Below are 11,691 nucleotides of genomic sequence, written 5' to 3' on the forward strand. Positions count from 1 at the left end.
GCATTCTTGTCCCATTCCTACAAATGTTCGCAGGGAGGGCAAGCCTGAGAACAATCCAGAAATGAGCTAGTGTTGGATGAGTGGCTAAGATGGTCCAGAGAGCATCTCACAGTGTGAACATCACTGCAGTCATGACTCCTACTAGAGCTCCCTTCTGGGAATGAGTTTTTTCTAGACTGTCTATGCCCAACATCTTCCTTGGGTTAATCCCTACTTCATTTTTCCAACTTAATGTTGCCCATATATATAGGTTTCATCAGTGCCTTCTCTTTGCACAAATTAGATGTTCAATATACGTCAGCCACTGGTGATGACATCTAGTCACATCAGTCTTGGAAATTCCAAGCTTCATAAGCAGTTATAGTGTCCACAGGAAGATCTGTCCACTTCCTCTATGCTTTGCAGCCAACCAAGAGTGGTGTGTCTCCAAGCACACTGGTCAGTATCTGGAAGATCTGGTTTTGTGTTTCAAATCTGACAGGCCCACGGGTTTATTTTAGTCTGATACAGTCCACCTCTTCAGTGGCAGGCACACCCATAGTTTTGAGATCAAGGTCGGCGCTGGACTTACTCCCATTGTAAGAAGCCTTCCAGTGGAGCAATATGATTTTCTTCAAATACTTGATGGTGTTGTTCTTGACGGTCACAAAGCACAGGGTGTTGATGATGCTGTTGCTCATGGCGATGCACTCCACAATATAGAAGGCCGTGAGGTAGTGCTTCTCTTTCACGAACACCGTGGGGAAGAAGTCGCGCACGATGGTAAAGCCATAAAACGGTGCCCAGCACAGCACGTAGGCCATTAGAATGCACATGAGCACCAAGACCGTCTTCCGGCGGCAGCGCAGTCGCTTCCGGATCTGCTCCGTCTGGAAGCCAGGGACAGCCTTGAACCAGAGTTCCCGGGAGATTCGGGCATAGCACAGGGTCATGGTGACCACCGGGCCCACGAACTCAATGCCGAAGATGAAGAGGAAGTAGGACTTATAGTAGATCTGCTGGTCCACAGGCCAGATTTGGCCACAGAAGATCTTCTCCTGGCTCTTGACTATGAGGAGGACAGTTTCGGTCGTAAAGTAGGCTGAGGGGATGGCGATGAGGATGGACACCACCCAGACCAATGCAATCAGCCCAGTGGCGGTCTGATACTTCATCCGTGGTCTCAGCGGGTGCACAATGGCCAGATATCTAGGGAGATAGGCAAGGGCACAAATGGGGTCAACTTCTGTGAGGAAGTACTGGATGGTAATGGTATTTCTGAAACATTCTGAGGAGCAACCAAATGCTATGTGTGGAGGAAACGCCCAGTGGTACGTGGGCTACCGAGAAAGGCAAACTTGCACGGAGACCCCAGCTCCACCTCCATGTCAGGCAAGTTCTGCTGAATCTCTCTGAACTTCAATTTTCCTTAAACGCAAAAGGATTTTTGTGGTTGTGCGCTTTTAAGGACTGAATGTGCTAATATATGCAAAATCCCTGCCACAGTCTTAAACGTCGTGTGTACTCAGTAAATGGTAACTATTAATATTAAAAGTAGTAATAATACCTCCCAGCTGTTTCTAGCCTTGACACTTTTTCCATGCCCTCCCTGTTTTCAGGGTTAGCCATCCTAATTACCCCACAGCTTAAAGCTAACCCCCTCCCCAATAAAAAACCTTGTTTGCATCAAGTGGATTCTGACTCGTAGTGATCCCATGTGACAGAATAGAACTGCCCCATAGAGTTTTCTTGGCTATAATCCTTACAGAAGCAAATTGTCAGGCCTTTCTTCTGTGGCACTGCTGGATAAGTTCAAAAACTGCCAGCCTTTAGGCTAGTAGTCAAGTACAAACGGGCTGGTAATTCCAAGGAGTTGTTGGGAAAATTTCATCTTTCCACTGGAAGCAGTGGGCAAAATTTTCTCATCATTCCACAGTTTAAAAAAATATCGCTGTGCATGCAAAGGTGGAAAAACAGTGTGTGGCCTTTTATCTCATTTTCCAGGTCAAAAAGTGGAGGCCTTGAGAGATGAGTGACTTCTCAAGGTCACATACAGCAAGACCCTTGACAGAAAACATTTAACTTTACCTCACAGAGTTGATGTGAAAATCAATTGAGAATATATGTGAATGCATTTTTTTTTTTTTTTAACCACAAAGCACCAGGCAGTAGAAGATATTGCTTTTGTTATTTCCAAAGACCCACACTGCTGTTACCACAGTGGTCCAGGAACGAAAGCGGAGCACTTTCTGGGGGATATGAGTCATCCATGCGGTATGAAAGCCTCCTTCCCAGAGAGAGTGCACACACTCCTGCAGAGAGCTCTGGTTTCCTGGAAGACTTTCCATGTCTGGCAGGGGGTGGAAGTTAGAGAAGGAGCAATATGGGAAGTGAAATGGGAAGGAATGACTAATCAACACGAAATAAACACGTTCTCACATACCCAGTGCTTATGCTGGGTTGAGCCAAGGGCGAACATGACAGGCGCCTGAAGGAAAGCCAAACCAGTTCTCTTCCCTTTTGACATCAATTCCTTTGGGGTCATCTTTCTTAGGATGTTGATTTGTTGAGGAGGTTGATTCTTCCCCCCAAGCCACCTGCCACGATCGTATTTCTGCTACTCCTGTCCCTCCTTCCGACACAGGCAGCCACATCCATTGAGTGTCATTTGCTAAGTTCATTGGAGTGAGACTCCCACTCTCTTCCAGCTCCCAGAAGATGTTAGATGGAGTTGGAAGGGTTGAGTTCACTCTCTGGATACCCACTGGCTGCCCTAACATGCTTGGCCACCAGCAACCATCCATGGTCCTCACACCTATGCCCCTGGGGTCTGAAGGGTGGAATGGAGGTGACTGTAGGTACAGCCAATGCTCTGCGTAAGGACCACGCTGCTTCTGCTGTAATGAGTGTGCCAAGCTTGCTCAGAATCCTAACAAAAACCAGGAGCTAAGAGCTCTTGTTGTCTCACTGGCTCGCTCTTTGTCTGTCCCACCATGTTCTGCTGATTACTCTGTCAAAGAAAATTTCTAGATTCATGCTCGTTACCTAGATGAACTTGCACTGTGTAATTTCTTTTTTTCCTAACAGTAACTTTCTAAGTCTTCATGATATTTCAAACAGAGTGGTGTTTCAGTGAAAAAGTATAAGAGAACACTAATCTAGGAGTCAGAAGACCAAGGATCAAATCCCAGCTTTGCCACAAACTTGCTATGTCAATTTGAGACATGTTTTCATGGCCCTGTGGGCTCCAGTTCCTCATCTGTAATAGGGGAATGGCACCTGCCTTGCCTACTTCACAGTGATACAGTGAGGCTAAATGAGATGCTGCACCTAAACAGCAATAAGCTATTAATATAGAAGAAAGTATTAGTGTCCTAAATCATATCGTTTTCAGTTATTCTGTACACACAGCCATTTTCTTTCCCCTTTTTGTTGTTGGCAAATGGGACACCTGCAAGTTCTCCTGTTACTTTTTATTTTATTGTCTCTAACTCTTCCCATCAACACTAGTCTTCTTGGTCATCTGTGATTACTCATCTGGACTGTTATATCATCCTGGTTCTCTCTGTCATCATCCCAGCTCCATCCCTGGGGTTAGAACCCAGGAGCTGTGCAGAGGGCCTTCCTGATACATTTACCAGTAGGCAGACTGCAGAACATGGTTTCAGGGATTGCCAGCAGGCTTGGCTATGGTTAGCATCAGAACTCCAGAACTCTAGTGTAATTTTTTTTTTAATGTTTGTATAAAGTGTGCAATGTACAAGCATTTCCAAATCCATTTTCTCATTTGATCCCCCCAATCCTATTGAATAGGAAAGAAAACAAAGATGCCAATTTTACAGGTGAGTGAACTGAGGCTTGCAGAAATAAAATAACTCTCCAAAATCCACACAACTAGGAATTGACAGAATCATGACTCAGACCCATATCTTGCTCCAAATCCAGTGGCCTCTCCAATGTGCCATTTGCCCTTCCGGTCAGAGTGAGCAACATCCCTTTCTCCTGCCCCCATGGCATTCTAGCAGCCCCTCTCCTTTTTTCCTCCCCATCACAGTTGGTTTCTACCTACTGATGTTCCAAGAAAGAGTCAGGCAATTGGCAGCTTCTTTTATCCACTTATGGATATGCCCTTGGCTTGCCCCGTGTGTCTACCACTGCAATGGCTCAGGTCCAGATCCGCTTACAGCCGACATTTCCCAGAGAACAAGAAATCATGCTTGCTGGACTAAGAACTGTCCAGGCAGTAACCGTGAGGTGATAGTGGGCTGGGTGATTAACAAAGAGCATGTGGGCTCCCTCTCTGTCTCCAGGACCCAGCCTCAGATATAATCCTCGCAATCACAGTCACAGCAGCTACTGGGCTGGCCATGGGATGATCAAAGAATGCACAACCAGCTCCTCTGGCCAGTGGGCCCTGACCGATGAGCTCACCAGAGAGTATTTGTGCCTAAGGACTAAGGTGCACCTGACTGAAGCCATGGTGTTTTCGATCTCCTCATATGCCTGCGAACACTGGACGATGAGTAAGGAAGACTGAAGAAGAATTGATGCATTTGAATTATGGTGTTGGTGAAGAATATTGAATATACTGTGAACTGCCAGAAGAATGAACAAACCTGTCTTGGAAGAAATACAGCCAGAAATGCTCCTTAGAAACGAGGATGGCTAGACTTTGTCTCACTTACTTTGGACATGTTATCAGGAGGGACTACTCCCTGTAGGACATCATGCTTAGTAAAACACAAGTCAGCAAAAAAGAAAAAGACCCTCAATGAGATAGCTTGACACAGTAGCTGCAACAGTAGGCTCAAACATAGCAACCGATGTGGGGATGGTGCAGAACCGGACGGTGTTTCCTTCTGTTGTACATAGGGTCGCTGTGAGTCGGAACTGACTCTAGGACACCTAACAACAACAAAGGCTAAGGGCGGTTACTCATACCTTAGCTAGCCTCATCCAGACAGAAAGGAAGAGCCTGCCAATGAGTGAGCAGACTGGCTGGTTTCCCCTCCCTAGAAAGCAGGGTTAGCTTCCAGAGCCCCTGGTGTTGTAGAATCTGAGGTCTCTCCACATGAAAGAGGAAACCCAAGCCCTGGGAGGCCAAGTCTTCTCATCTTTTTTACCTCCTGGCCACTATCAGGTCTTATTCCCTCTGCCTGAATTTTGAGAGCTTCTGTAATATGATGGTAGCCTTTCTGACCTCCAGTCTCCTATGTTCCTTACTCCCGCCCACATGCCTCCCCAAGGCACCTCATACTCACCTCTAGCTTTCCCCTCTCTAGGTCTTTGCAAACATTGTTCTACCCACATGGAAAACCTTTACTCTCCTTTGCCAATCTTCATCTTATTTATGTGTTGAAGGCCAGCTAAAAGTCCACCTCCTCCAAGAAGCCTCCTCTGAGTACTCTTGGACACAATGATCTCACCTTTATATTTCATTTGAAATTTATCATTTACTTCTTAAAATGTTTCATAAATATTAGTTCTCTCTGCATGGCAAGCTCTGCAAGAGCAGGCATTGGGTCTTACTTCTTTTCTATTGGGTCTTACTTCTTTTCTATTGGGTCTTACTTCTTTTCTATTGGGTCTTACTTCTTTTATAGCTTTCTGTGAATTCTGAGAGTCCCTGGGTGGTGCAAATGGTTAAGTACTCAGCTACTAACCACTAGGTTGGAGGTTTCAATCCATCCAGGGATGCCTCGGAAGAAAGGCCTGACAATCTACTTCTGAAAGATTACAGCCATTGAAAACCCTATGGAGCACAATTCTACTCTGACACACATGAGGTCACCATGAGTGGGAACTGACGTCCCAGGAACTGGTCTGGATTTTTTGGGAGTAGGGTTTTATTATGTACTTCACCCTCATCCTGTGTGTCTTCCAAGTGCCTGGCACTGGAAGATAGAATGTAAAAAGACATGGTGACAGTTCTCAAAATGATTATAACCTCTTTTGGGAACAGAAGATAAATGTGCTTACCCAGCATGAAAGGTTTATGTACAATTCAATGACACCCAACAACAACAACACCCAACAGGAGACTGGGAGACAACCAGGGGCTGCATAATAAAGTGGTGGGAGACCAGGCTAAGAGATTTGGGCCATATTTTGTAGACAATGGAGTCATTAGAGGTTTTTTTAAGCAAGAGGGGAGACATGTGCAAGACAGAGGATTAATCTGGCCACAGTCTTGCTTACTTCCCTCAGGCCATAGTGGTTTCCAGTTCATAGAGCAAACAAGGCTTGTTCCTGCCTCAGGGCTTTTGCACCTTCTCTGGAATGCTTTTTTTTTTTTTCAATCTGTGCAAGACCAGCTTTTCCTTTCTCCCTCCCTCCCTCCTTCTCTCCATCCCTCCCTCCCCCCGTGTCCCTCCCTTTTTCTCTTTCTTTCTCCCTCCCTCCCTGTCTCAGTCCCTCCCTCCCTCTCTCTCTCTCTCTCTTTTTTCTGAAGCCCTGGTGGCATAGTGGTTAAGAGCTCGGCTGCTAACCAAAAGGTTAGCAGTTCTAATCCACCAACCACTCCTTAGAAACTCTATGGAGCAGCTCTGCTCTGTCCTATAGGGTCGTTAGCAGTTCTAATCCACCAACCACTCCTTAGAAACTCTATGGAGCAGCTCTGCTCTGTCCTATAGGGTCGCTAGGAGTCTTGAATAGACTCGAGGGCGACAGGTGTGGTTTTTTTTTTTTTTCATTCAGAGGTAAATTCGAAAGTCTTCTCCTCAGAAACACTACCCTGAACTATCCAGCTAGAGCAGTTCTCACTCTCAGTCACTCTCAATGCTTTTTGGGTTTTTTTTGTTTGTTTGTTTTCCTCAGAAAATTTCTCACTCTGAAACTATCTTCCTTCTCCCTGTTACCTGCTTCCATCCCTCAGGTATAAGCTCCATGAGAGTAAGGCATTTTTTTGTCTTATTCACAGCTGTATCCCCAGCGCTGGGAAGAGTGTCTGTCACATAACAGCCGCTCTATAAAAATGCATTGCTTGAATGAGTGAATAAATAAATGAGTGTTTAGGATATGAGAGGAGCCGCGCTGGCAGAAGGGCAGAGCCAAGAGACACTGCAGCAGGAAGACACAAAGGAAGCTATGATAGCCCAGCCTGCAGTGACAAGGTAAGAAGTAGGGGTGAGTATTGCCAGGACCTGGAAACTGAATAAATGTTAGAGAAAGGGAGAGAACACCAGGACAAAGGAGGCTTTCTACACTAGGTGCCTGGGAGGACAATGGAACCAATGACAGAAACATTGAAGTCCAGGCAGGTAGAAAATGAAGAGCTCCATTCGGCTATACCTCGCATGCTGTGTTTCTTAGACACCTTGTATTATTTTTAAAAATCACGTCATAAAAACAATTGTTTTTGTTTGTATCAAAACAAAGAGGTTAGCTCCTCTGAAACATTTGTTAGGTTTATTTTCTTTATCTGTTTTCTTTGTTCCTCTAGAGGCTAACTCAAAAATATAATATTCCTTTTTTTGGAGTGCTTCCCCATGCGTCTGTCAGTTTGTCATACTGTGGTGGCTTGTGTGTTGCTGTGATGCTGGAAGCTATGTCACAGTATTTCAGACACCTGCAGGGTCACCCATGGTCAGCAGGTTCCAGCAGAGTTTCCAGACTAAGACAAACGAGGAAGAAGGACTTGAAGCTCTACTTCTGAAAAAATTGGCCAGTGAAAACCTTATAAATAGCAGCAGACCATTGTCTGGTATAGTGCCAGAAGATGAGACCCTTAGGTTGGAAGTCATTCAAAATAAAAAGCAAAGATGTCACTTTGCGGACTAAGGTGCACCTGGCCCAAGTAATGGTATTTTCAATTGCCTCATATCCATGCAAAAGCTGGACAATGAATAAGTAAGACTGAGGAAGATGTTGGTAAAGAATATTGAATATACCAGGGACTGTTCCTTGGAAACCCTATGGGGCAGTTCTAGTCTATCCTATAGGGTTGCTCTGAGTCAGGATGGGCTTGACCACAACCAGTTTGGTTGTTTTTTTGTTTGTTTGTTTTTTGTTTTTGACATGTTATCAAGAGGGACCAGTCCCTGGAAAAGGACATCATGCTTGGTAAAGTAGAGGGTCATCGAAAAAGAGGAAGGCCCCTTTTTGACACGGAATGGATTGACATGGTGGCCGCAACAATAGGCTCAAACATAGCAAAGATTGTAAGGACGGAGCAGGACCGAGCACTGTTTTGTTCTGTCATACACAGGGTCACTATGAGTCGAAACCGACTCGATGGCACAGAACAACGCTGAGTGCTTGCTCCGTCTCAAGCATTGTTATAAGCAATTTTGTTTATTATTTCATTTAATCCTCAAAGCAGTGCAAGACATTAGGTTCTCTTATTATCTCCATTTTACAGAGGAGAAAACTGAGACACAGAGAGGTTAAATAACTTACAAAAGGCCCTACAGCTAGTGGGTGTAGGTAGTCCAGCAAGTGTTTAAACCTATAGTTTTTTTTTTAGAATAGCCAGGAACAGTCCTCCTACAAAAATTTCATGAAGCAAAAATAATAGTCTTTTTGTTACTGTACTTGTTATTTCAAGATAAAAATTAGTTGCCCCAAACTAACCAAACCAAACCTGAAGATCACTGATCAAGACCTGGACAACACAAGGCCAGATAAAAATCAATGAGTTCCTAGACCACGAAATTGAAATTAGATGGTAAAAATGCATATAGATCAAAATAAATTGAAGTGAAGATCCCAAACATCACTAAAAGAACTTAACGCACTAGAGCAGCCAGTTAGTCAGCCAAGGCCCTGCGCAGGCACGCGGTGCTTTCCTCCTGTGTCTGGGTGCAAGTTTCCAACAGCCATTCCTATGATGCGAAGCATGCTCACCAATTAGTCTTTCTTCCTGCACTTAATTTGCATGACACAAGCTCACACTGCAAGAGAAATGCTTGTTGTATTTCAGACAATCTGGGTTTGATACGAAAGTAGGATACGAGCTTGAAGTCCAGCAGATTGACTGATTGACCCAGATATGTCTCTTATATTGGAGAAAGTAGCCCCCTACCCCTTAGTGTGGCCTGACCTCTTTTGCCTTTGAAGTCACTCCCGCCTGCTGTTGTTACCCCTTTGGAGAAGTAGCCCCTACACAGTAAAAGGGATCTCATCCAAGGAGCAGGATCCCATCCTACAGCAGGCAGCTACTATCTTTCCCCATTTTTAGTAGCAGAGAGGATCCCCTGGGTCTCTTGCTAGCTGTCTTGCTAGCCTGAAACTTCAGGAAATAACCCCATTTGTCCTGTTCATGTGCTAAGAGTGGCAGCTTCCACTTTCAGAAAAGGTCAGAAGTTCTCTTGACAGCTCTCAAAGAGACTCAGGGGGCAAATACTCTGTATAACTCTTCCTCCCTCCCTCCTTCTGGAGGTTCACCGTGCCTGGGTGGACACAACACCATGGGGCTCTGTGACTCATATGGAGGACTTTGGCCAAGGAGAAGTAGCCCTCTGCAGGGATGACACTTCTGAGCACCTGCCAGGGCGACAGATCAAGGGCTGTTCAAGCTGCCAACTCCCTGATGTCCTTCCCTGGAGAGGGGCAGCAGAGGGTCCATCCCTCACGAGGGTTAAAGCCAGGCTCCTTACTAACCACTTTCCCCAGGAGTAGTCTTTTCCCAGGTTACCCTTTCCCTGCTTGCCCTGCTTATAACTTCAGAAAATACATTCGATTAGCTGTGCCCCTCCCTACAACTGTCCCGGGGTGTCCTGACTGTGAGGGGCGGGTCAAAGCCCACCAGGCCCCGAGGCTGTGGAAAAGGAAGGGCATCTGTGCTTCAGGCTCTCTGGGTTAAGGGAGAGAGACGGGCTGTTCAGATCCAAGTACACGGAGGCCTGATTTGACCCTCAGGGCAACTGTCTGTAGACTGTAACAAGGTGCTTTGTAATGAACGGCCAGCTTTGGGCAGAGAAGCTTACAAAAATTGTTCCCCAAGGAGCAAAGATCACCCTGACCCACCAGCACTCCCAATTAAATTACATGAAAAGAATAAGCCTAATAAAGATGTGCATAGGCTGTGCGTGTTGATTTTATTTAGCATCAGAACCAGGGCTTCTGTACTGTTGCACGCAAATGGGCGCAAAGGAACAAATTGATAAATGCAAAAGCGAAATAAGAAGCCAGCATATGCCCCCCCCACACACTTTTTCCCCCCAAACAAATCCATCGATCTTTTTTAAAAATCTACTGGTGCTAGGGAGAGCATATTTGAATAGAGGAAATATCGATGAGATGGAAACCTCCTTCAAGATTTCCAAGTTGACTCAAGAGGTAGCTGCCCGGAGTTTAAACGTGTCCTTCAACGTTTAAACTTGTCTATCTCCAGACCTTGAACAAGTAGGGTAGGACATCTAAAAGCTTGTTCACAGCTGGGAATCATAAACCTTCCTACTGCCCAGCTCTAGGGGGCTCTGCTACCTCCTGCCTAACCACAGCTGGAAAACAAGTGCTCTTCTCACCATTTAATCACTAGGGAAACTTGTGAGCCCCCTTACAACCACCTATAAGGGGAGCACAGATACCTCCAGCAATCCACATCAGTGGTGGTAAAGGAAGGGGCAATTCCAATGCCTCTTCCTCTCTGACCACCTTTGTTGTCCCCGCTGCCCCATGCTCACCTGTCGATGGCGATGGCCAACAGGACATTGGTGGAGACATAGAGAGAGACAGTGCGCAGGTAGTTGATAGAGGCGCATAGTACATGACCATGCTTCCAGGAAAGCTGGCGCACCACATAGTAGTCCATCTCAAAGGGGCAGCAGACAATGGCCACCAGGAAGTCAGAGATGGCTAGGTTGGCAATGAGCAGGTTGGTGAGGTTGCGTAGCTTCTTGTAGCGGACCAGGGCAGCGATGAAGATGAAGTTGCCAATACCACAGACCAGTATGATGCCCACCAGGGCCATGCCAATGATGATCTTGGCAGCAAAGAAAGTCCGAGAATTGGTCACATCCTCATCTTCATCCAGGGGCATATCATAGTCCCCATAGCTGAAGTTGAACGGGAAGAGAGAAGCTGGGGCTCCATGGGGATCAAGCATAGAAAAGAAGTTGGTGGAGGTATTGGTGGCATTGTCATCCTTATCCTCCATGGTGATCTCCATCTGGAAAGATGGAGCTAGGAGCAGCAGTGCTGGGAATTCCCTGAGGTGACGTCTTCAGGGCTGGAGGTCTCCCCTTCTCTGCTGGTAGTCTGCTCTCCCTTAGAGAGTCAATCTTCCTGCCAGTGTCCTTGGGCCACAGCTTCTGAGCTCCATCCTAGACTTTTGAAAGACAAACAGTTGGCTACATGTGTGACTGAACCTAGTAGCATTTAAAACCATCTTGTAACTTATGCAGACCCATTAGCCACCTGCTTAGAGTGAATATAGGGTGATTGAGTGGAAATAAAGAAACTGATGACAGAAGACAAGTGAACAAAAAACCAGAGACCCACTCGTGCAGGGGAGGTCGGGTTGCTGCAGAGACAGCCTAGCACTGGCTTGGTGTACTTCCATTCCACTGAAGACAGGCATTCTGAGCTTTTTCTCAGGGATGGAGGTTGGAGTGTGGGGAGGCTCTAGAGAACAGAAGCGACCTGAGCCCCACCCACTTTCCAAATTCCTTTCGCTGCCCTGATAGCCTGAACTTCATCCTTTGTGTATGCATCTCATTCTGCAGCAGCAATTCCTGCTTTCCAGTGGCTTAAAAGAAATGACCCTGGATA

At 46.0% G+C, this 11,691-nt stretch overlaps 1 protein-coding gene across 1 annotated transcript; it reads right to left on the reverse strand.

Annotated features, from left to right (window-relative positions):
• Window positions 1–491: 491 nt before the first annotated feature.
• PROKR1 (prokineticin receptor 1) lies at window positions 492–11,089 on the reverse strand. Its single transcript, XM_049856419.1, has 2 exons — window positions 10,605–11,089; window positions 492–1,188 (listed from the first exon to the last, which is right to left on the reverse strand). The coding sequence occupies exons 1-2, from the start codon at window positions 11,087–11,089 to the stop codon at window positions 492–494; spliced, it is 1,182 nt and encodes a 393-aa protein (XP_049712376.1).
• Window positions 11,090–11,691: the final 602 nt, after the last annotated feature.

Source organism: Elephas maximus, chromosome 17 (genome assembly GCF_024166365.1).
Source record: "Elephas maximus indicus isolate mEleMax1 chromosome 17, mEleMax1 primary haplotype, whole genome shotgun sequence".
In the NCBI taxonomy this organism is placed as follows: Eukaryota; Metazoa; Chordata; class Mammalia; order Proboscidea; family Elephantidae; genus Elephas; species Elephas maximus.

What these genes read in the sequence shown, in the direction of transcription:
- PROKR1 (XM_049856419.1), bottom strand. Translation starts at nt 11,089, where the DNA reads ATGGAGATCACCATGGAGGATAAGGATGACAATGCCACCAATACCTCC. An exon ending in TTGGCCATCGCCATCGACAG is followed by an intron (nt 1,189 to 10,604) that starts GTGAGCATGGGG and finishes CTATCTCCCTAG; the next exon opens with ATATCTGGCCATTGTGCACC.